This window comes from Maniola hyperantus, chromosome Z (assembly GCF_902806685.2).
Source record: "Maniola hyperantus chromosome Z, iAphHyp1.2, whole genome shotgun sequence".
Classification (NCBI taxonomy): Eukaryota; Metazoa; Arthropoda; class Insecta; order Lepidoptera; family Nymphalidae; genus Maniola; species Maniola hyperantus.
Window position 1 is genome coordinate 12,507,956 of NC_048564.1, and position 24,686 is coordinate 12,532,641.

Here is a 24,686-nt window from a genome sequence, read left to right on the forward strand (position 1 = left end):
GAATGCTTTGTTGTGATTGGTGGAAGTCTCGTCATCAAGACAATATGCGGAATGAGGGTACCGAACGGGCGTGGGCTGACTTTTATGCTAAGCCTAATGCCTTAGCGATCGGGGGTGTCCAGCTTATTAGGCGTCTATAGGTGGTGGTCTGTGGCTGCAAGTAAGTTTTGTCATCAATGATTAGTTGGTGCCTCAAAATGGTTAGCGCCTACTGAGATTTTTGTCCCTATCGTTTGTATGGGATAACATAACAGAGAGAGCGCTATACTTACTTCATTTCGCAGATAGAAGAGCATGACGATCCAAAAGCACTTGCAGAAGTTTAATGTTTAAAAAAAACTTTCTTTTTATATTCGCTCGTCTGGCCTAAATCCAGTCGCGTGGCTGCCATAGTCAGATCTGTTAGAATTGGTTGATATGCATTGTTTATGAATGGAGCGTCTCTATTTTGAGGCGGTGGCGCGTGATGTCTTAATGCTGATGCGAGTTCATTGAGGGGATATTCATGGATGCACTTTTCTCTGGATTGCGCGGAATGCGCGAGCGGCGCCGGCGCCCCGTGTAAACACATACATAATACGTTAATGTTCATCATCATCATCATCATTATCATGATCAATCCATCGCCGGCTGACTACAGAGCGCGGGTCTCCTCTCAGAGTGAGAAGGCTTTTGGCCATAGTCACCATGCTGGCCATGTACGGATTGGTAGACTTCACACACCTTTGAGAACATTATGGAGAACTCTCAGGTATGTAGGTTTCCTCGCGATGTTTTCCTTCACCGTTAAAGCAAGTGATATTTTATTACTTAAAACGCACATTACTCCGAAAGGTAGAGGTGCGTCCCTGGGATCGATCCCCCAACCTCTGATTAGAAGGCGGACGTCCTAACCACTAGGCTATCAGAGCATATTATCAGTCTGATGAACATTAATACGTTAATGTTCATATATTTAGACCAAAGGAAATTGTTTTTCTTTATAAGTAGCAGTTATTATGATTTGCATTTTGAACATAGGGGTTCAGATATCGATTACAGGGTAATGTTTGTTGATGTTTGTTGGTGTTGTTGACCAACAAAAAGAGACCTACCAAAGATATTGATTATTTTGTACCGATCCGATTATATGAACAATAGCATCTGTTGTATATGCCAGTCATCATCATCATGATGGACCCATCACCGGCCTATTACTGAGCATGCATCTCTTCTCAGAAAGAAAAGGGTTTAGAGCCCATAGTCCGCCACACTGGCGCAATGTAAATTGGCGGACTTCACACACCTTTGAGGTTTCCTTGTGATGTTTTCCTACCGTTAAAGGTTTAGGTTAATTATTTAATTGTTTAAAACGATACGTAAGTATCTCCGAAAAGTTAGAGGTGCATGTCCGGGAACGAACCCCGGACTGCCCAAATAGAAGGCTGACGTCGTTACCACTAGGCTATCACCGCTCTATTTTAATATTATGTTAATACAAAATTAAATTTTGCCATGTAATCAAGACATCTTGGGATAAAATATATTCTACACGGTCGTATATCCAGAGAGATACATTGTCAAACTACCTCAGTGTTAGTGGTTAATTATTTTCTAAAGTAAAACTGAATGATCTATTCAGTTTTTTCTAAAACGCATCGTCTAAAAACACAACTAAAGTTTAAAATTAATTCGGAGCTCTTATACATATTATATCGTAATGTAAAAACTTACCGCTAATGCTGGAATGGCGACCTCGCAGCGGAAGACGCAGTGTTGGTAGACCCCCCTAGGTGGAAGAACGACATCAGACAAGTCGCAGGGAGCCGCTGGATTCAGACGGCGCAAGACCGTGGCGTGTGGAAGTTCCTACAAGAGACCTATGTCCAGCAGTGGACGTCTATCGGTTGATGATGATGATGATGATGGACAAAACGTATGATTTTAACTAGGTATTTAAGGATCGTTTTAACATTTATGTTTGCATAATGGAAATTGGAATCAATCCATGTTAACGAGCATCCACACTCACAATAAAATTCATCGGTAACCACCCATAAACATATTTGTAATCTGTAAGTAGGTATAGGTGCCTACGTGCCTATGTTCGTAAATCAAAAACAATAACTTGGTAAACTGCATATCGCCATGAATTTACTGATTTCAAGTGCATTAATATTTCTTGCTATCGACGTTTCCCGAGGTATTTCTATAAATAGTGTGTTACGACTTAGTTGTAAGGGATGTGTGCCGAAACCAAATCAATGTTGCATCGGTACGGCTGTATCACCGAACTATATTCTTACTACAAGCTACTGTGGACAAGTCTGCCAGTCCATCGAAAGGGGTAAGGAAGTGTTGCTGATAAAAGAAATTGTTATTTATCCAAATCCTAAGACTTTTGTTGTGGGTAATAGTTTCAATGGGCCCAACACTGTTGCTCTTATAAAACTTGAAACTAAAGAGAATAGTTACAGTTACGTTGATTCAACAGCCGAGAATGTTCCTTTGGAGGGATTGAAAGCCCTCATACCCATATTAGACGATACTCCAATGTTCAAAACTGTGCTAACAAAAAATTGTGATAAGAATTTCGATTATCTGGATGGATATTATATTTGTGCAACAGATGAAAACGCAGATTGCGACGTTCCACACGGCACACCATTGTTTTCAAATGACCAGCTATTAGGAATAGCAGGAATGCAGGATTTCACATGTCAGTATTCACAAATAAGATTCATTGCAATCACGCCTTTGAGATATTGGATACAATATCAACTGAAAGATAAATTGATAAGCAAACAAGATAAGCAAAGTTTCTCCGATGTATCCATCTTACGCGCACGATCAATAGATAACGCAAAAGAGAATTATTTAGAAAACGAAACTACAAAGCCAAATGCGGTTACTTCACACAAATCTACGAGAAATACAATAAAGAAGAATGTAAAAAATAAACCAGTACTGCGACCAGGCAAACCTGTTCTTGAAAATATATCAAAAACTTTAGAACTAAAGAAAATGCTGAAAGAACTTACTGATGCTATAATGAAGAAACCTAAAGGGGATTGTGATTGTTCTAGTGCTACACAAGGTAGAATGAAAAAAACTAAAGTAAGAGAACGCAATGCACAAAATATTACGATTAAGCACCCGAATCCAACAAATAAAATCCTCCAAACGAATATAATTCGGGAATACATGAATGATAAAATTAAGAGCAATGGTCAGATCAGAAATTTTAAAATATCATCTTCTACAACTAAAACTCAAGCAGTTCAAAGTACGTCTGCTACAGCCACCAATTCGAAGTCTAGTCAAAGTAATAAAATAACTAATGCTATGGATTGGTTTATTCAAATGCGAAAAACAATTATTAAAACTGACAATGCTTCTGTTCTCATAGTGAGCACAACAAGAGTACCATTAGGAGAATTTGTTGATCTCACATAGGTACAAAACAGAGCCATCTTTTGATTGTATAAATTAACTTGAAAATTGAACATACTAAGACGTAATTATTTGTTATAAACATGCAGTAGGTAGTTTATTGGTTTAAACCACGGGTGCATTTTAAATAACGTGGTTAAAAAACACCATGTGCTCTAGAATTCTATTTTATAATCGATAAAATATATTATTAAGTAACAAAATATTGTAATCGATAAATATATTATTAACAAAATATTAAATTTTTTTTTGTTGAATGCGTTGACGAAGAACGTATTTTATCCACTTGTTTTAAAATGAGTTTGCTGCTATTATTTCACCCTCACTCACAAGCAGACCTTCTTCCTCACAAGGAGACCTGTGCTCTGTAGTGAGCCGGCGATGATGATGATGATAATTTCCATTGAGCCGTCGATTCACAAAGCTTGACCTACAATGTTACCCATGACGACTGAAGTGGCATAGATATTTTATATATTCTACTCTATGGTGAGTAACTGTCAATGTCAAAGTCCGTTTTGTCACTGTCAAGATGTTCTATCAAGTGTCAACTGTCGATTGACAACTCATGAAATTACGAAAAGTTTTCGTCTACGACAACGACACCGACAACGACATTGCATGATTGAGAAGATGTTATTGTAAAGCTAAAATAACCAGTTTTACTCATTTTATGTACATTAATTGCCTCTTTTATAGGATTTTCTCATAAACTAATCTGGTAAATTACTCTAAAGTTCTATTCTTAACATTTCATTAAAGTGTATAACTTGATGTGCAAAACGTGAACAGCAAGTGATCAAAACTGTCCAATTATTCAGTATTACAACTAGGCTTTAACAATGAGTGCACCGAGTGGGACGCACAATTTCAAAGTGGTTTTACTGGGCGAGGGTTGCGTCGGAAAAACATCAATCCTACTCCGATACATAGAAGACAAGTTTAACGATAAACACTTAACAACATTGCAGGTATGTTTAGATAATAGAAAATATAATCCAATTTAAAGGTCGACAATGTTACGCTCTCATAAATCTTTAATGTCTTTATACAAACAGACATTCTAATTATGAAATAATATTTAAATGTGTGGTTAAATAACAGACAATAGCACTACTTTACTAATAAACTAACTTTTCTCATGGATCTAAGTTTCTGTGATTACTAATTCATCTAAAGTCCTCTGCATACCTGTGAAAGTCCTATCAAAATTAGTTAAGCTAATTAAACATCAGCCTTAACAGAGGCAGGCAAAAAATTTCAAAACTTGTTTGGGTTTGAATAATTTTAATCATATCATTTATGTCTGCCAAGCCGCACGTAGCCAGGGTAAGCCAACCCCTTCTCATACTGAGAGGAGACCCTTGTACTAAGCACAGGAGTTCTCAGAATGAAAAAGGTTGGGTGTGAGCCGGCAATGGGATTATGATATCATTTATTTCAAAATCACATTATTTACCTACTTATTTACTAGCTTTATTTGCCTACTTTATTTATTATTTATTTAACTTACTTATTGGGTAGGGCTGATCATGATGATGATGACCTACTTATTTACTAGCTTTTTTCCATGACTACTTAGAGTTAGATTTTATAAAAATACTGTGTTTTTCGAGGTAAATTCTTAACTTTTTCTATCTTTAAGTCTTTGTATTCAACGTTTTCTTTTTCTGATTGGGTGAAACTATGCATCTTTCCATTCTCAAGTATATAGCATGAAAATGTCAAACTAGGAAAAAATTGCTTACATGGTGCTAGCGACTATGTGTTATTTTGTAGGAATTAACTTAAGTATAGACAGTATAACATATTAAGGTATTTCTACACAGGCAACATTCCTAAATAAGAAGCTTAACATAAATGGGAAACGCATTAACCTATCTATCTGGGATACAGCTGGCCAAGAGAAGTTCCATGCACTTGGCCCCATATATTATCGCAATTCGAATGGTGCTATTTTGGTGTACGACATCACAGATGAGGAATCTTTTGGAAAGGTACTACTTATATAGATTTGTAAATATCTTATGTGTTTTTTGTAGTAAGTACTATATGCAAATAAATAAGTAGGATGGAAAAGGTTAGATTATTCCATGTTCATCCGTTTAACCGATTTATATGAAATTCGGTACAGAAGTAGCTTGCATTCCGGAAATTGACATAGGCTACTCTTTATCCCTGAAAATCAAAGAGTTCTCACGGGATTTTTAAAAACCCAAATTCACGCGGATGAAGTCGCGGGCATCATCTAGTTATTTATAAATACATAATTGACATTTGCTTGTAGGTTAAAAATTGGGTGAAGGAATTAAAAAAGATGCTTGGATCTGACATTGTCCTGGTAATTGCGGGCAATAAAATTGATTTGGAACATGAAAGAATGGTGCCCTTGGAAGAAGCGGAAAGGTAAAGTGTATTAACTAATAAACTTTTATCTCGTAACTTTATAACACTGATTTTCCCCCAAAAATGTATGTGAAACTAATATGATTGTATCAACTGCCAAAAAATCTAATGGATGTACATGGATACATTGGTTGATCAAAATGTTGGTGTTTGAATGGATTTAATCAAAACCTTATGTAAATTTATATAAAGAACTAAAAAACGAGTGCTTTAAGAATTAAGACAGATTTATAGACAAAATTCCATAGACTCGTACGAAGTGATTTGCTTCCTCATTTTGAAATGATATCGGTACCTTCAAAAGAAGAGTGCATTGGCACCTTCTGGGCAGGCGCGCTCCACTTTAAGCTCCATCATCTCCTGTTTGGTGTGATTGCAGTCAAGCACAAGCCTATATTATAGTTAAAAAGAGATCTTCTACAGAAAGGTGTAGAAGTCTTCTGAAAGAGGCCAAGGCCTACAAAAGTCTAGCAGACGATTTTATGATGGTGAGACCCAGCAATAAAATTGCTTTGTGCTCAGAGCGCTGCTGGAAGTGGTCTTGTGGATTCCACAAAGTAGTATTACTTCCTTCCTAGAATTTCTTCTTCCTGGGTTTCTTTTTTGCTCTTAGACGTATCTGTTGTACGTAAAAGTAGTATTAGTATAGAGAGTAGTTTAGAAGCAGCCTCCCTGTTTTGTTGTGATGTTCTCCTTATGGTAATTTTTTTTTCAGTTATGCAAATATGGTCGGTGCAAAACACTTCTACACATCTGCGAAACTAAACCAAGGAGTAGAAGAACTATTTCTAGAATTAACCCGAGAGATGGCGGACCGATTTGAAAAGAACTCCCAGACTGAAAACAACAGACCAGCGAGGGTTCTAGTTGTGGAAGACGAGACACCATCGCAGTCCTCATGCTGCTCTGGTAACAGGAATACCTAAACTGGTGATATTGTTTGTATATAATTCTCTTTCAAACAAATTTGTGTAAAATCAATGAAATCAATACAACCAGATTGCTTTTGATGAAACATACTTACAGTACGCGACCGAAAGTAATGTACATCGATCTTTAGAAAAAGATAGCGGATTTGTAGAGCACTGGCTTTGAGACAGACAATACATCATATAGGTATGAGTGACAAAGACTACGTTCTACGAAGCCGAAATGTCATTCTAAAGGCTGATGTACATTACTTTCTGCCACATAATGTATATTTCTATCTTATCTGGATATTTGCCAATACAGTAAAAATATATTACATAATTAATATATTATATAGCAGAAGAGTTTGAATACAATAATATTATTTACATTTATTTTCATCGATTGAATAATTTTTCTCTCTAAAAAGTTGATGACATACTCCTAACTGACGTACAAGAATTGGCTTTCTTTATAGGTGACTGTGATTGAATCATTTTAATCATTATTGATTCAATCACACTCACATGACTATTTTTTTTGAGATTTATAAGAATAATTGTGTAGAATTCAAAATGGATTTTTATCTTTTTTACAAATTTGTTTGAGATGTGTACATACATAGTGTTATTATTAATATCGATTTTACTATATTCTACTGTATTTTTAAAATATTCTATTTATTACATTTACATTAAATTAAGTAAGTAATTAAATTAATGTTAAACATCTATGTTACTACACACGTAGGAACCACTGTATTGAAATAAAATGTAATGAACGAATTTTTTTCTTCAATTTTAGAAGATATATCGCCTTATGATATAAATTTTTATATTTTAGTTTAATTTGATTTGAATATTATGTTGCATATTTCAATTTAGGTGATTTGCAGTTTTTAATTCCAACCATTTCAAAACTACTTATAATATTACAACAGGTAGGTATATTTAAAATTTAATGATGATTTAATTAACAAAAACTTTGGAAATCAAAATGTGGTAGCACTTATCTATGAGGTATACATTTACATCCTGGCATTCCAAATAACTCGTGTATGGACTTTAGAAACCTTATAAAGTTATGTTTGCGTTTCGAGCTAAACTTAGAAATGTTTAATCTGTTTAATAGGTATAAGAAAACGAGCATGCAAAACTATCAATCAACTCATGCTGACGTACTTATCTGCATAATGTGTTTACTTACTTCCTTTATCTATTTCGTAGATCGACACAATCGTCCTATAACAACAGCCGCTTCAGCTGGGTAAATAGTTCAACTGATCAACTCGTCTAGATACGAAAGTATAACATCGTTATATTCGTGAATTCATGTCGAGTTATTCTATGAATCGAATTTTCTCTGGAAGCAACTTATGACAAAATAAAAATATTAATGGTAACAACTCAGATTTTATTGTTTCCTATATTAATCTAACAAGTGTAATTGATAAAAACTTTCGAATTAGCTAAGGAAGAAAAATTAACTGTTTGAGTTATATAGAGGTATACGTATTGCCTGTATAGAATTACCTTATAATAATGTCGTTACAATTCGATGGTTCTAAAATGCTAATTATGAATACCTCTGGATTGTCACGCTAGTTGCAAGTTGCATTAACCTAGGTACAGTAATAAGGCAGAAAGTAATGTACATCAGCCTTTAGAATGACATTTCGGGTTTGTAGAGCGTTGTCTCTGTCACTTTTACCTATATGACGTTTTGTCGGTCTCAATGACAGGGACAACGCTCTACAAATCTGCTATATCCTTCTAAATGTCGATGTACATTACTTTCGGCCGCGTACTGGGACAGCCCTCCACCTCCCATGGCCCCACCAACCTCTCGGTTATATGGGCCGAATCGCGGGAGGGTGTCCGTTCGGTACTTGCTCTTGGCATTTTCCCGGGGCGCCTTCTTGACTTATAATTTACACAGTACAAATTATTCAGTCTCTTACTTGTCCCTTATGCTCACTCTCCCCCCTTGGGGGCTAGACGTCACTAACACATGCGCATGCGCAACGATCAATCAATTTGAGCGCATCTCGAGCAAAACATGCCAAAGTCAGCGCCACAATCTATGGCCACAACATCTCATCTTTCAAATAAAAAAATAAAACATCACATCACACTCATCACACATAGAAATCCGGTTTCGCATCACAGATCGATTTTGTTTCGTACCTATCGTACAAGGACACAATTTTACCTGAATTCTTTATTACATAATATATCGAATTGTTTCTAATTTCTAAAATAATATAAAATCACAACACCATATGTACTTCCTACATGTAAAATAAACTCTAGGTATGTATAAATATTTAACTAAACCATAAATATAACTTAGAATTAAAGTAATGTTTTATTTAAAGTCTAAACACATTCAAATGAGTACATAATTCTTTGTATTTATGACAGAAAAGATTTTTAGAAACGAGAACACCAACAGCCGCACTCAGAGTCGCTTATTCGTTACTTAAGATTGAGTAAAAACGAGACAGAGCTATACCTCTCACATAAATCTGGCTCGTTTTAACTCAATCTTAAGTAACGATTAAGCGACGCTGAGTGCGGCTGTATGTTTACTTAAACTAAAACTTAATTACTATAAACGCATACATGATTAACATACTATTATAAAGTTCTCTTCAAAATTCCCCTTCAAGTTTAAGTTAAAGTATAAATCTTAAATTGATGTATATTGTAGACCTATCCCATACTAAATGTGTGTACAAAAATAGTCTTGTATATTGAATTAAATCTGTCTCATGTGTAATGTAGTTGTCTCTATTTTAATATTTTTCCAATCCAAGTTTATTGCAAGATTACAGTTTTTATATAAGTATAGATTGTAGTAAAAAATACGCACGGTGCGATTACCGACAACTGGCATTAAAAAGTCTGTCCACCAAGTCAATCCAATTTTCCTAATCAGATTGGTTTTATGAGAGTAGGTTTTTATCTTGGAGGTCCTATCTATAAATTTATGATATCTTATCTCTTTTTATGTATTTAGGTGGAAGACACGGTTTGTTCGCGAAATTCAAATTTAATTTTGGTTTTTCCCAATTTGTAAACTAATACGACGAAGTAGGCTTATGGCATTCAAATTGAGCCCCTAGCAGTATCATCTTCACAGGCTTATATAAAAATCTTTACTTGAAAGTGTCCAGTTTAAGAAATTAGTCAAAATAATGAGTTTTACGTCAGCTACTCACAAATTAGTCATTATTTCGACTAATTTCTTAAACAAGACACTTTCAAGTAAATATTTTTATATAAACCTGTGAAGATGATATTGCTAGGGGCGAAATTTTAATGCCATAAGTCTACTTTGTCGCATTCGTTTACAAATTGTGAAAAACCAAATTAAATTTGAATTTCGCGGGCAAACCCGTGTTTTGTGCCTTAAGTAATTCTTGTTAGCCCGAGAGCCAGTAAGAGACTTTATGAGGTGCCTGATAAGATGAAAGTTTGCAAGATGGTTTTCCTTATGGTACCTGTGTATGGTACATTAGGTGTCAAGTAAAAAGACTACAGTTGAGGGGATGTCTGCGCATAACGCCTGGCCTTACACGATCAGGTTTGCAGCGGACTTGAAGCGGCGTCCAGTAAAATTTACGGTGTACGGCTGTCAGTGTGCGTGATGTCATGCCATACTCCTTATTATGAGTTGATTTATACGATCGCGAGCGAGGAGAGACAGACACAGGACACCCCCAACCAGTTAGCATTTGAAGATCAGAATATCTTTTTCTGTAAACTATACCAGTCCTAACTCCTACCTGCCGAATCGCGGTGGGTTCGTGTGTTACAAGGTTTTTAAAATAAATTGCATTTATTTCAATGAGGTTTCCAGGCAACGTTCGAGAAAATTTTCATAGATGGCGCTAAATACTACCACCACTAAATATGAAAAATAATACCTATATCTATATGATTTATGCTTTAAATTTTTAAATTTAAATCGGATGCGAAATCAATTAATTACTTCTATTATAGTTCACAGATTTTGTGGGGAAGAAACGCAAGGAAAATTGCAGTGCACGCTGGCTCTTACTCTTCATCTATGTCATTGATTGACACGACCTAAACATTAAAGCATAGATCATAAAGATATAGGTATTATTTTTCATCTTTAGTGGTTGTAATATTCAGCGCCATCTATGAAAATTTTCTCTAACTTTGCCTGGAAACCTCATTGAAAAACTTTCAACCTTTTCTAAAGCACCTCATACTTAATTTCCTATCGACTCCCGGGTCGTAGTAGTACAATGTTTCAAATGAATTTAAATATTGTTATAGATAAATTATGTTGTAATTTTTTGATTGCAAATTGAATAAAACATGTTTATTAATTTACGCTCTTTTTTATTCTTCGGTATATATTAATTTTTACGAGTAAACCTATTACAGTACGCGGCAGAAAGTAATGAACATCGGCCTTTAGAATGACACATGTAGAGCGTCGGCTCTGTCACTCATACCTATATGTTTTGTGCAGACGGCAGAGACAACGCTCTACAAATCTACTATCTCCTTCTAAAGGCTGATGTACATTTCTTTCTGCCGCGTACTGTATTTGCTCGTTAGCTGACTCTCTACACCGCTGTCGAAACTAATATAAAATACTAATCCATTTCGGCGGATTCATCCATGAAGCCTACTCCTATACCTACTTGCGAATCAAACTATGCATGGTTGTTTCGCGCCGTTCAAGAGCGTTCGCGTTGCGATTCGCACGCGAGTGATGAGCGGCAATACATCTTGTAGATACTTCCGTCATCACCGTCATCCGGTAGACCTCCATAGCTGGACATGGGTGTAGGGGACTTCCACACGCCACGGTCTTGGGCCGCCGCCATAAAGCAGCTCCTTGCGACTCGTTTGATATCGTCTGTCCACCTAGTAGGAGGTCTTCCAAAGCTGCACTTTCCAGTGAGAGTTCCCCAAGTATAAGTCCCTCAAATTGCTAAAGCGCGTGGCTGCCATTTTAGTGACGTCAGCACTAGACTGAAGTTTCGAGCTGATGGTATATTTTTATTTCGGCTGACGTCATAATGACGTCATTTCGATGTTAATGAGACATGGTCCCAGCGCAATAGCAATTTGTGGGACTTATACTTCCAAGTTGTACCAAAATCGTATTATTACACAATTTGTATGATGGCTCAAGGCTTGATCAAACCGGCAGTTCATCCAAAGTGTTCTGATCATAAAAACTGGTATCCTCCAGCAATCTTTGCACAATGGTCTTCTAACTTTCAAGTCTAATGTAAAATTGGACGATATACTTGATGGAGTGTATTAGAACAACTTACTATAGAAGCACGATGCGAGCGAAACCGAGGACAAAAGCTAGTTACTATATTATGAAGGGTTTGGGACAGATGAAATAAAAAATCAAGAAAATTCTACTTTCTATTAATATAGGTACTCTACATAGACAAGCCTAAAACCAATAACTATTATGTGTACAAAATAATATTTCACGCGCCATTTTAACTTTATGTGACATGTCAAAAGTACCCTTTTAGCACTTAGGTATTATAAGTTGAACTGTACTTTTGACATGATAGTTTAAATGGCGCGTGAAAAGTCATTTTTTACGGACTGTACCTACTTTAAATAATAAAGTAGGTATTTTATATTATAATATCCATATAGTATGAGCCAGATTCATATGAACGAATACAAATGTATGAAAATTTCCGCTTATTTGTATAGAGGACCATCTAATGACTGGTATGCGTTGCAATGGGTCTTGCGCGTCTCCTATTATATGTATGTTGATGATACTATCATAGAAACTTTCAGGCAAGTGTCAACAACAACTACAAAGTTTCGACTCAATTGGATAAACGATACATGGATGCATATATATCAAAGAACATACAAACGACTTTAGTTTTGTAAGGTTCCACACCCGAGGGGTGCCATCGGGACCCTGCTACTAAAGCTTCCACTGTCCGTCCGTCCGTCTGTCTGTCTGCGGGCTATCTCATGAACCGTGATAAGTAGAAAGTTGGCACAGTGTGTATTTCTATTGCCTCTATAACATCAATTAATAATAATAAACCAAGATAGCGAATTTCAAAATGGCCGCCGTTCAAATTACAAAAATTTAAAAACTAGTGTTATATTATCTTGTACGATGGTAAGGAAGCCTTCGTTCGTGTGCGAGTCCGATTCGCACTTGACCGGTTTTATAAGGGTGTAAGGGTTGAATGAAAAGTTTGAAAAACATTATTGTAGGTAGGTACTTCGAGTCATCACCTACGTAAGGTGATTCCATACTAAACATGCAAAAAAAACATCGTCAAAGTCATGAAAATACCGAATCTCTGGTTTCATGTCTCTTAGAGCCTGTATATTATTACTAGTAGGGTGCTTGGGTGCGCGGACCACTGAAGTGGTCCGTGAGCATGCAGCGTTGGTTTTTCAAAATGTGGACTTTATTTGCCATACATTTTCTTTGGAAAAATAAATTCCGCCATTTTGAATTTTTTTTCTATTCATCGAGTAGACCTTCGGATCCTGATCATCTCTTGCAATGAAACTACTCTTCCATCTTTTGTACTCTCCGCGATAGACGCCGGCGAAGTTTGTATGGCGGCCATCTTTTTTTCGCTATTTTGAATTTTTTTTCAGCTCATTGGCAATTGGATGACGTTTTGAGTGACATTTGCTCAAGCACCTCCCACCTATCTTCAATACCTTAAGCGTGCTCTTCACCCGTCTCCGAAATCCTCAATCATCAGCTCTCTCTGTATTTTTCCTCTGAATGAATTTTTGTCTTCTATACGAAACCATCAGTCAAAAAAAATTTTTTCATACAAAAATGTTCAGGAGAGGTGATCAACGAGTGAGTCAGTCAGTCAATCAGTGAATCAGCACGAGCAGCTATATATATATTAATGAAAATGAAGGTTAGTCTATCTGAAAGTTCGTTACCTATGCGTTAATTATCTGATTGGTTTGAAACTTTGTAAGTTGTTGGGATTTACGGGAAAGTTTCTGACATAGTGACATCAACCTACAATAGGTAGCGCGCGAGTAGCATTTCGTCGCTAAGTTCGAACAACACATAAGTCAATTAGCAACCTCACAGGAGAACAAAAAAAAAATTTGGTTTCCAGAGGTTTGGGTTGCATATTGGACACAGTGGAGTAATAGTAATGTAATGTAATAGTAATAGTAATGCGTGAAATAACTCAATAGCTCAACGGGTAAAGGTGTGGACTGAAAACCGAAAGGTCGACGGTGCAAACCTCGCCCGTTGCACTATTGTCGTACCTACTCCTAGCACAAGCCTGACGCTTAGTTGGAGAGGAAAGGGGAATATTAGTCATTTAACATGGCTAATATTCTTTAAAAAGAAAAAAAAACTCTCAGAGATAGTTTGCCGAGTAATAGCTAGTTTAACATAAATGCAACAAATCACGATAAAACGAAAATATCTTGCGACGGATTTTTAAATTATTTATTTATTAATTCTTGAGGAACTTCTCACCATTACTATAATGCAATATCTAAACTCACAGGTCAAAATGTAATACTATCCCTTTCACAATGTTCCCGAAAGAAAAAGGTAGCGCTACCTGTCCATTTAGTGATTGTTTACTAGCGAATTACTATCAATGTGAACGAAAAAGTAATTGAAAAATCCGTCGATTTCAAACAATTGTATTATGAAAGTTTAATTATACCTTAGTCTATGTACTTGTGGCTTAAAGATTAGAGTCCCAAAAATCAACAAGGGCCTTGCATTGACTTGAAGTCAACTTGAAATAAAAACATTTAAACAAAAATAATTAATGGTGTTTAACTTATTAATCATTCGAACAATTAACTATTGGATATTAAATACAATACAATTAATGCAGAAATAATAATTTATTTTTATTATTATTTCTGCATTAATAATAATAATATTAATATAAAAAGGACAATTTGCAAAAATTTCAATTCAATCAACCAATATCAGTTATTCAATTCAATCATTAATTTATAAACGAAAATTATATTCTCATATTTGAAAAAAATATTAAATTGGAAAAGAGATTATTTTTTAAACCTCGCAGACAAATTACGCAATATTTTCATGTCACTGTTAGATAACATAATATACTTTTTAGTTTTAGTAATATTAAAATTATATTTGCAGTGTCTATTATTATCACAGTCACTATTTTTGTTTGTGTGTAATATATCGTTTTTTGTGTGGATATGTCACTTTTCTGAATCTATTTCTTTGGCATTTCTCGTGGATTGCTTGGCCTTAGGTTCCTCTTTGGTTTCAGTTATTTCACTGACGGTCGCCTTCTGTATAATATTATCTTCGACTTTATCTAGCGGTGGCAGGTCTAGGAGATATGGCATCATACTTCGAGTCTTCTCTTCAGCAGATAACCATTCCATCTAGAAAAATAAGAGAATATTGTGATTTATTAATTACTAGCTGATACCCGCGACTTTGTTCCCGTGGATGTAGGTTTTTTAAAAGCCCGTGGGAACTCTTTGATATTTCGGGATAAATGTAGCCTGTGTCACTCTCCAGTCTTTAACTGTATTCATGCAAAAAATCACGACGATTCGTTGCACCTTTCGCGCCTCCCTATCCGCCTTCTCGCTGGCTAATAAGTTTAGAATAGAATAGAATTTTCGAAATACTGCGTGGGATTTTCGTGAATGGAGTTCAATCATGTAGTCCTGGTTTGGTACCATGGTAAATGGTACAATATCAATTCACCATCAACAGCTCCTAAAACCCCATAGCATAGGAGTGCAGTACCATGTAGCATCAGTATTGAAGAGTTGGAACATGGAGTTCAATAATGGTGTATATGTTTGGCATCTACAATATTATTTCATCAACAGTGCCTGAATACCTATGGCTTAGAAGTGCAGTACCCTGCATCATCAGGGTTGAACATGGAGTTCAATTATGAAAGCGTTGTGTGGTAGTGTACAATATTAATCCTAATTTAGACGACCTCCATGGCGCAGCGATGAGCGCTGTAGTCTTATCAGTGAGAGCCTTGGGAGGTACCAGATTCGATTTCCGGCAGCGGCAATTACGAATTTTATAATTTCTCCTCTCATCTGGTATGGTGGAAGGCTTCGGCCGTAGCTAGTTACCAACAGATTTAGCGTTCCGGTACGATACCGTGATTATAGATAGTAGGTCTATAATCCCGACAGGTCGAGATTCACGGGCATCATCTAATCTTCAAATAAATAAATGCTAGGTTCGCACTTGGTCATCTTGGTGGCCAAAATTCCTCATTTTGAATGGAGACCCGTGCTTAATGGGCCGACGATGGGTAGAAATGATGAATATACCTTCTGCCGATGATCTTGTACTGCGTCGTCACATATCTCGATGCACATTTGCTCAGTGAGTCTACCGTCGTCAGACGCGTAAGCGGCCGCTTGCCAAGCGACGCCCAGCTTAGACAAGGCCCGACCGGACATGCCGGCCGTCCGTTCCGCCAGCTTCGAACAAAGGGCGCCGTAATCAAACTGCTCCACGTTCAAGCGTCTACAAATAAATAAAACAATTACTATATACTATTATAGTACATCAAGTTCTACCACTGTCTGTACTACTTATTTATAGTAAGAGCATCTTTTAGGTAAACGCGTCCCATTTTACGCCACATCATATCACATAAGGTGATTCTCTAACTCAGTGTCCTACACTGAATGATAGCCACCAAGCTAGCTTGACATTTATTTTTAAAACATGGTTTTCTTTGTGTCGCAGAAAAAAAATCGACGACAGCGGACATGGGCTACTTTCTGTTCCAGAAAATCAGAATTTGGGCTTAGTAAAGGGCCATCCGTTTAACCGATTTTGACAAATTTGGTACAGAGTTAGCATGCATTCTGAGGATGTAGACTATTATCCTGGAAAATGAAAAAATTGCTACGTGATCTATAAAGAGAAAAATACGGGATCTAAAGAGAAAGTCGCGAGAATCCGTAGTCTCTACCGATTTTAAGCAATATAATATAAGAGTGTAACTGGCTAACCTTTTGCCCTCTGAAGCTGGTTGAAGCACAAACTTGTCAAAGTACAATCTGATCAGCCGTTCCCTCTCTTCCAGGCCCGGTAGTCCAAACTCGATCATCTTATCCAGACGGTCGTTAATCGCCGAGTCGAATTGTTGCGGAGTGTTGGACGCTAAGACCAACATGATACGACTGCTTTGGTCCGATGTACGGTAGAGAAACGCGTTTAGCGCCGCTCTTAGATCCTCACTTATAGCGGCTGAGGAACGCTTGCGGAGGAATGCGTCGGCTTCGTCAATGAATAGGAGGACACCTGTCATAAATAAAAGAATACATTATTATAATACGTTACAAATGCGCAAAGTATCAAAATTATAATCGAGGTGCTTTTAATACTCGAGCCGCAGCAGGCCAGTTAAAATTGCGCTAAGTTTAATTATCAATGCGCTCATTTATCATACAACGTTTTTCAATTCCTTAGTATGAAATTATAAAATATGATGTATCACCAGTATCATAGGTTTTTTTTATAGTAGCATGTTATATCCTACTATATAACCTTTATTAACTTACAACATAGTACTATAAACGATTTAATCAGCTGTTCCGTTTGGCGGCCATATTTAAAATTCATATTCCGTCCTTTTTTAGCAATATTAAAAATAAAAAGATGCAAATACTTTTCAGTGTAGAGAAATACATCAGAATCGACGTCAATATCTACATTCACATCGGTGAAACAGCCACTTTACAAGCAAATGTATTGAGGAAAGATTTTACCTTTCCTGCTAGTATTCGCCCAGTCGAACATCTTGTGTATGGAAGCCACTGCATGCTTTCCCATCGGAGCTACGTCACCGCCAGTCATTATTGCGTATTCCATGCCCGAATGCTTTGCTAATTTCTATCAAAAAAAAATACAAAGTGTAAAGATCTTTAAGGTAAAGTAAAAATTATAATGTTTATTTAGCGGCAAAGAAATACACTAGTAATTAATCAATTCATTTTTGTCTTTGTATTAGCTTTGTGTTGGATAAGGTTGAAAAATTAAATCTTGGGTCTAAGCCAGACTGATATTTCAGGCACTGAAATAAACTATACTAATATTATAGAGGTAAAATTTGTTAGATTTTCCGTAGGGGGTCATCTCTGGAACTAATGATCCGATCCTGCAAGTTCTTTCACTTTCTGAATGCGACCACTAGGTATATGGGTAAGTGTGTATTTGGTTCTTTGGTTTATCTTTCAATCACTTGCAACGGAGCAACGGATTGACGTGATTTTTTGCATAGGTATGATTAGACCTGGAGAGTGCTATTTTTTCCGGAAAATCAAAGAGTTCCACGGAATTTTTAAAAACCTAAATTCACGTGGACGAAGTTGCAATTTTATTATTAATTTAATTTATAGCCTAGTAGCTGATGCAAATCATCAGCTACTAGGCTATAAATTAAATCACGCAGGCGAAGTCATTGAATTTTGAACACATCAACTTAGAAAAGGTAAATTTTCTTACAAATGGGAGGTCCGGGGTTCGATTCCCGGCAGGGACAATTTGGGAATTTATAATTTCAAAATTTCCTTGGTCTGGTCCCGTGGGAGGCTACGGCCATGGCTAGTTACCACCCTACCCGCCAATCCATGCCGCCAAGCGATTTAGCGTTCCGGTACGAAGCTACTAGCTCTACTCCTAGCTGTTTAGAAACCGATAAGGGGTATAAGTATAATAAAAACTGCACACAACTTCGAAGTTAGTCCGCTATCATCTTAGACTGCATCATCACTTAACATCAGGTGAGATTGCAATCAACAGCTTACTTGTAATGAAATTTAAAAAAAATTAAGTAGTAACTGACCTTTGAGAATAAAGTTTTTCCAGTACCAGGAGGTCCATACATGAGCAAGTTTCTATAAAATCCCTTGTTTGTTTTAGTATTCTTTGTGGCGATTGCGATGTCTCTCAAACGTTTTTCTAGATTCGGTGCCAAAACGACGCCGGCGAGAGCGTCCGAGGGTTTTCTAAAATTCGCCACTGCTTTCGACACTGTTAGAATGGGATGCTTCAGGGCTTCGAGCAAGGAAAATCTTGAAGTTTCGTTGACTAACTCAGGCTTTCCTAAAGGAAAAAATATTTTTAGGACCGATTTTTCAATCACCAATAATAATTAATCCTTAACTGAGAAATTCGTTTGCTGTTTTGACAGCTTTTGCATAGGATATCTGCAACTATCTAACAATTGACAAATCAGCCCCAAATAAAGAGTAGTAGAGTGGTAGATTCGGCTGACGATTCAAAAGCACTTGTAAAAGTTTATTTAATTAAAAATCTTTCCATTTCTTACCAATCCTAGCTTCAATAAATCGAGCAGTCACAGACGTAGCTCCTTTGGCTGTGTAGACTCCAAGAGCAAGCAGGGACAAGCCTCCCACAGCAGCCAACGTCTTATCCCAATCTGTTACTAGAGCATTCAGGCCTGTGCCGATTACGTTTCCCGCTGTCCTGGTAAATTAATAAGACGTTCATCATCATAATCAACCTGTCGCTAGCCCACTATTGAGCACGGGTCTGTTCTTAGAATAGTGAGAAGGGTTTGGCCATAGTCCACTACCTCTGGCCAAGTGTGGATTGGCAGACTTCACACCCCTTACACTGTCAACCGTCAACAGTAAAACTTGTGCTTTTAATTACATTTTAGTGTATAACTTGAACGAAATTGCAAACTTTTGTAATATTCGTTTTGTAATGTATGAAAGTCATGATTTTTTAAAATTTTCTTTTTAATAATGTATTTTAGCCCTATAAACTACCGCTATACAAAAAATCACGTCATTTTATCACTACAGACCCTACAGTCGCCTATTGTTTAAAACGCACATAACTTCGAAAAGTAAGAGGTGCGAGCCCAGGATCTAAAAACTGAGCTCCCGACGTACAGAGGACCGACATAGCTCATTGAATTAGCAAGATAAAGTGGCAGTAGGCAGGCCATGTCTGTCGCAGAACCGATGACCACTGGGACAGACTGAGTGGAGACCATGTATCAGCAAGCAGTGTGGGATGACCCCCATCCAGCTGGACAACAACCTTAAGTAGGTAGCGGAGTAGTAGAAAGTGGATGGATGAGGAAGGCGGAGGACTGTGTATGGTGGCGCGCTCTTGGGAAGACCTATGTCCAGCAGTGGATACAAACAGGATGTTTGATTATATATAACTTACTGTATGCTCTCTAATATAGTAGTCCTGTTTTCAGCAGCTTTCAGCTTTATTTGCTCCAATGTGATGTCACGGTTCTCTCGATCCGCCTTGGCACGAGCTCTAGCCTCCGCTTCGATGGCTTTTAGCTTATTCTTTTCACGCAATTCCATTTCATGTTCAATGGTCGCACGGCGAAGCGCCTCTTGTTTAGCAACACTTTCTTCTTGCCTGTGTAGAAACAGAAAGATTTATTTAGTCAAATAAACTTTTACAAGTGTTTTTGAATAATCAAAAGAATCTAGCACTGGTTTGGAATGCAATCCCTACCGAGAACAAGTAAGAGACTCGGCGGTTGCTCTTTTCAAATGTTCAATTTACTAGCTGATGCCCGCGACTTTGTTCGCATGGATTTAGGTTTTTTTAAAATCCTGTGGAATCTCTTTGATTTTCCAGTATAAAATGTAGCCTATGTCACTCTCCAGGTCTTTAAAAACCCATGAAAAAAAACACGTCGATCTGTTGCTTTGTTGCGACGTGATTGAAGGACAAACCAATAAACCAACAAACAAACATACTTTCTTAACATTTCCTCCTGTGATCTCTGATGCTGAACTAATTGTTCTTCATAGCGAGTCTTGGCCAACTGATCTTGATACTGTGCTCTCATTTGATGCTGTTTTGTTTCTTCCTGGATAAAGAAGTATAAAATGTGAAAAAAAATATTGAATAGACAGACATATCTATTATTTCCAGTTTAAGTTTTTTCTTGCAGTTTAAGTTAATTTTACTTTAAACTTGAAGCATTAGTCATAACTGCTTCTAGCCATTCGGGAATAGTGGCTTAAATGTAGCACAGAAATTCTTACCTGAAGTGTTTTACGTCTCTCTTCATAGTCAACTCGTTTCTGTTCTACTTTTGACTGTTCAATGGCAGCTTCATATTCCTTGATCTTGGCCATATGCTCATGCTGGCGAGTACTCTCTTGCAGTTTACTGAGCTCCAGCGCATCTTTTGCATGTTCTGGAGAATATTGTGCATGTGTAAGAATTTTTGATAAAGAAAGAAAAACGAGACGATCGGCAGCTGTCTCGCCCTCCACCCCAGCCACCCTCACAATGGGCTCTACGGGCAACGGCACATGCGGCTCGCAGTCACAACCACGGCGCGTGCGCGAACTGACTCCCTTGAAAAAGGACCCCGGATGGGTTCGAAACTAGTCGGGCTAACGTTGACTAAACACGTGAGTAAAGCCGGGACAGATATTATATATAAAGAAAGAAAAACGTTTATCTTTGAAAGCTCTGCCACACATTAACAGTTATACATACGGTTTAGGTTATCTGGCGTCTCTAATAATAATAATAATAATATTTAAAAAAAACTTGAGCATTAAAAGCAAAAGACTTCAAGCAGAAGAAGCACCAGAATAAACTGTGTCATGTGTGGCACAACTCAAAAAATAGGTCCTAACTCAGCATAATTGCTGTATATTTTGTAATTTCATTTTATACTAGCTGACCCACCACTTCGACCACACCACCGACCATTGTGTAAGAAATAACACTATGATTTATTTAAGTTGCATGGTGGCCATTTTGAAAATTTTATTGTTTACTAGATGATGCCCGCAACTACGAAGTTGCAGGCATCATCTAGTAAAACAGTCTGCGTGGATTTAGGTTTTTAAAAATCCTGTGGAATATCTTCAATTTTCCAGGATAAAAAGTAGCCTATGTCCTTCCTCGGGATGCTAAGCTATCTCTATACCAAATTTCGTCAAAATCGGTTGAACAGTTGAGCCGTGAAAAGCTAGCAGACAGACAGACAGACAGACAACACACACACACATTTATACATAACACATTCGCATTTATAATATTAGTATGGATTGTTTATTTCAACTCAAAAGCAGAGGCTTAGCAATATGGTCCTTTTGATGTCCTTCGGGTAAAAATGGGGAGGTAGACAAGCTTATGTTGCACTTGTGATTTTCTTGTCATTTTTGGTTCTGGACTCAGTATTTTAATGAGAAATCATATTGAGTAATATATAAATGTGGTACAAATAAGAAAACCATCAATATGTAAGTAAATAGCATATCTGGACAACTTTTTTTGTCAGCAATAACACATGTTCCAGACTTACTAATATTAATTTGCATAACAATGTGGAAAAATGTATTCCACTAGCTTATGCTCGCGACTTCATCCGCGTGGACTACACAAATTTCAAACCCCTATTTCACCCCCTTAGGGGTTGAATTTTCAAAAATCTTTTTTAGCGGATGCCTACATCATAATGGTATACCAAATTTCAGATCCGTCCAGTAGTTTGAGCTATGCGTTGATAGATCAATCAGTCAGTCAGTCAACTTTTCGTTTTATATATTTAGATAAAACAGGACAAAATGATAACGATCTAAGAGTGATATTAGGTTATGAGGCCGCATTATGCAATAGCATAAAGTGTGACTGATAAAAGTTGTTACTTACTTGATTTCTCCAGTTCTCGAGCAGCTTGTGCAGCTCTTTCTAAAGCACTAGAATCAAATCTGTAAGCTTCCATAGCCTTTTTTTCGGCTTTGGTTAGGTTAACAGGTGCTGAACCAGCCCCGTCCGCAGAGGAATCCTCCGGGGGAGGCTGTTGAGGTCGACTGTACCCGAATAACCAAGACATGGCGAAAAACTAGCACTTTAATTCATTCAAAGTTTAATATGGATTATTATATTTTAATAATTCCATTTATTCAAGTACCTCCACAATCCAAAGAAGAGTATTACTCAGTATCAGTATTACTTGTCTGTGGTCAAATGGACGACATGCTTCAACTACACTTCAACACCAACCACCAACATTATAACCATAACGCCGTAGATAGAATAATAGGTAGATGTAAGTACTGTGTAACCGCGTATATGAGATAGCGATAGCACGACGATATTCATAACACGACAATAATTATTAGGTACCATTATTTAGTAGTCATTATTTGTATTAACCGATCTACAATCTTTGTATTAAACGTTTTTATGTGAAAACAAGTAAATAACTCATGAGAAATACAATTACGCCACGAATTTTTAAAGTTTGTTTTGCAACTTCTTGTATGTATTCTTGACAAAAAAACCAGTTACACGATAAGGGATAAAAAATAGGTTAGCTGCGTCTCTGTTTATCACATTAGTAACTTTATCTGTGCTCTCTTTTTAGTGCGAATGAGAAAGAAAACGTTCTTTTATCTACCTTTATTACTTTTTTTTTTTTTTTTTTTTTTTAATGGCGCGCGGCTGCACCAAGCGGGCGCAATTTACTTCGCCAATGTCGTGTGGAATTGAAGAGACACGATACGAATGGTTGGTGATAGCTGGGAAGAAGACTATCTATTAATTTGGATAATTTATAAGTAGCAGGTTTTTTCAAAGAATAATATATTATTGTATAGGGTTAGTTTCAGGCCTGGAACAACACAATTATTAGGTACACAAAATACACACTATATTACATAAATATTTACAGCTTAATATTATTATATTTGACATATTTACATAAGAATTTACAGTAAGGACTAAAAACAGACATTAACAAACACTCAACATTTACTGGACGGGGAAATTTTGGAGGAAGGACATCATAGAGGGGGTGAAGAAGTTTAGGACAAGAAAAGAATATATGGGAAATAGTACCTTCGTCTAAGCCACATTCACACAGGGAGTGATCTCTAACTCTGATCTTGTGCAGATGGACAGGTGTGCAGGAATGACCAAGGCGTAAGCGACATATCGTGGAGGTAACCCACCTGTCTGCGTATCTATGGGAGAAGAACCATGGGCGCCTTGGAATATCCGGTTGAACTGAGGCATAGAATTTACCTTTAACCGATTTTGATTCATTCCAGTATGTGTTCCAGGACTTGTCCAGATATGTTTTAGATAATGCACTCAGATCTTGGGAAATGGTTTTAAAATGTTCATGGGAACCCGTTTGTACAGCAGATTTAGCGCAAGAGTCAGCCGTTTCGTTGCCTGCAATGCCAGAGTGACCTGGACTCCAGACAAGTGTTAAAGCTATTCCATTTTGATGACAGGAGAACAGAGCTTCCCTAATCTGTAGAATAATGGGAAATCTTGATTTACTCCTGAATGGGTTTTCCTTAATGGATAACAAGCAACTAAGAGAGTCAGTAAAAATAACAGTTTGTTTCATGTTATGGGAGCGGGTAAACAGGATTGCTTCTAATAAGGCAATGGCCTCTCCTGTAAACACCGAAGACTCAGGAGGGCATTGGAATTGTAGAATTATTTTAAACCTGGGCACCCAGCAGGCTGCACCGACACAACTTTCTGTGGACATTTTTGAAGCATCGGTGTAGATAAGAAGATGATTTGACCAATTTTGATGAACTAAGCTTTGAAATTTTGAGTTAGTATCAGGGGCACCTTTGACCAAACCAAGATCAGTAACCACAGAGGGATTGAATACCAGGGCTTCATATGATGTGGAGAATAGAGGATTTTTTGATAAAGATAACAAGGGATGAGGGAGATTGGTAAACTTACGGAAACTATCCAATAGGTAGGAGGAAGGATTGCGTGTGCTAAGGACTTGTGATAACTGGTCCAATTTGGTCCACAATGGGTGAGAGGAAAGCTGTAACATTTTGCTGACAAAGCGGTCACATAGGTATTGCCGTCGGAGATGTAAAGGAGGGTCAACACATTCA

General features: G+C 37.1%; 2 protein-coding genes across 2 annotated transcripts; one reads left to right on the plus strand and one right to left on the minus strand.

Annotated features, from left to right (window-relative positions):
- The first annotated feature begins 4,027 nt into the window (after window positions 1-4,027).
- Rab21 (RAS oncogene family member Rab21) lies at window positions 4,028-11,114 on the plus strand. Its single transcript, XM_034983306.2, has 4 exons — window positions 4,028-4,403; window positions 5,262-5,429; window positions 5,720-5,838; window positions 6,554-11,114. Exons 1-4 carry the CDS (start codon window positions 4,275-4,277, stop codon window positions 6,762-6,764), a joined length of 627 nt encoding a protein of 208 aa, XP_034839197.1. The 5' UTR covers window positions 4,028-4,274; the 3' UTR covers window positions 6,765-11,114.
- Window positions 11,115-12,160: 1,046 nt separating this feature from the next.
- Window positions 12,161-22,755, minus strand: bor (ATPase family AAA domain containing bor). Its single transcript, XM_034983868.2, has 10 exons — window positions 22,459-22,755; window positions 20,832-20,986; window positions 20,541-20,653; window positions 19,987-20,193; window positions 19,112-19,269; window positions 18,626-18,885; window positions 17,550-17,673; window positions 16,791-17,082; window positions 16,098-16,296; window positions 12,161-15,173 (listed from the first exon to the last, which is right to left on the minus strand). The coding sequence occupies exons 1-10, from the start codon at window positions 22,640-22,642 to the stop codon at window positions 14,985-14,987; spliced, it is 1,881 nt and encodes a 626-aa protein (XP_034839759.1). The 5' UTR covers window positions 22,643-22,755; the 3' UTR covers window positions 12,161-14,984.
- Between the last annotated feature and the right edge of the window lie 1,931 nt (window positions 22,756-24,686).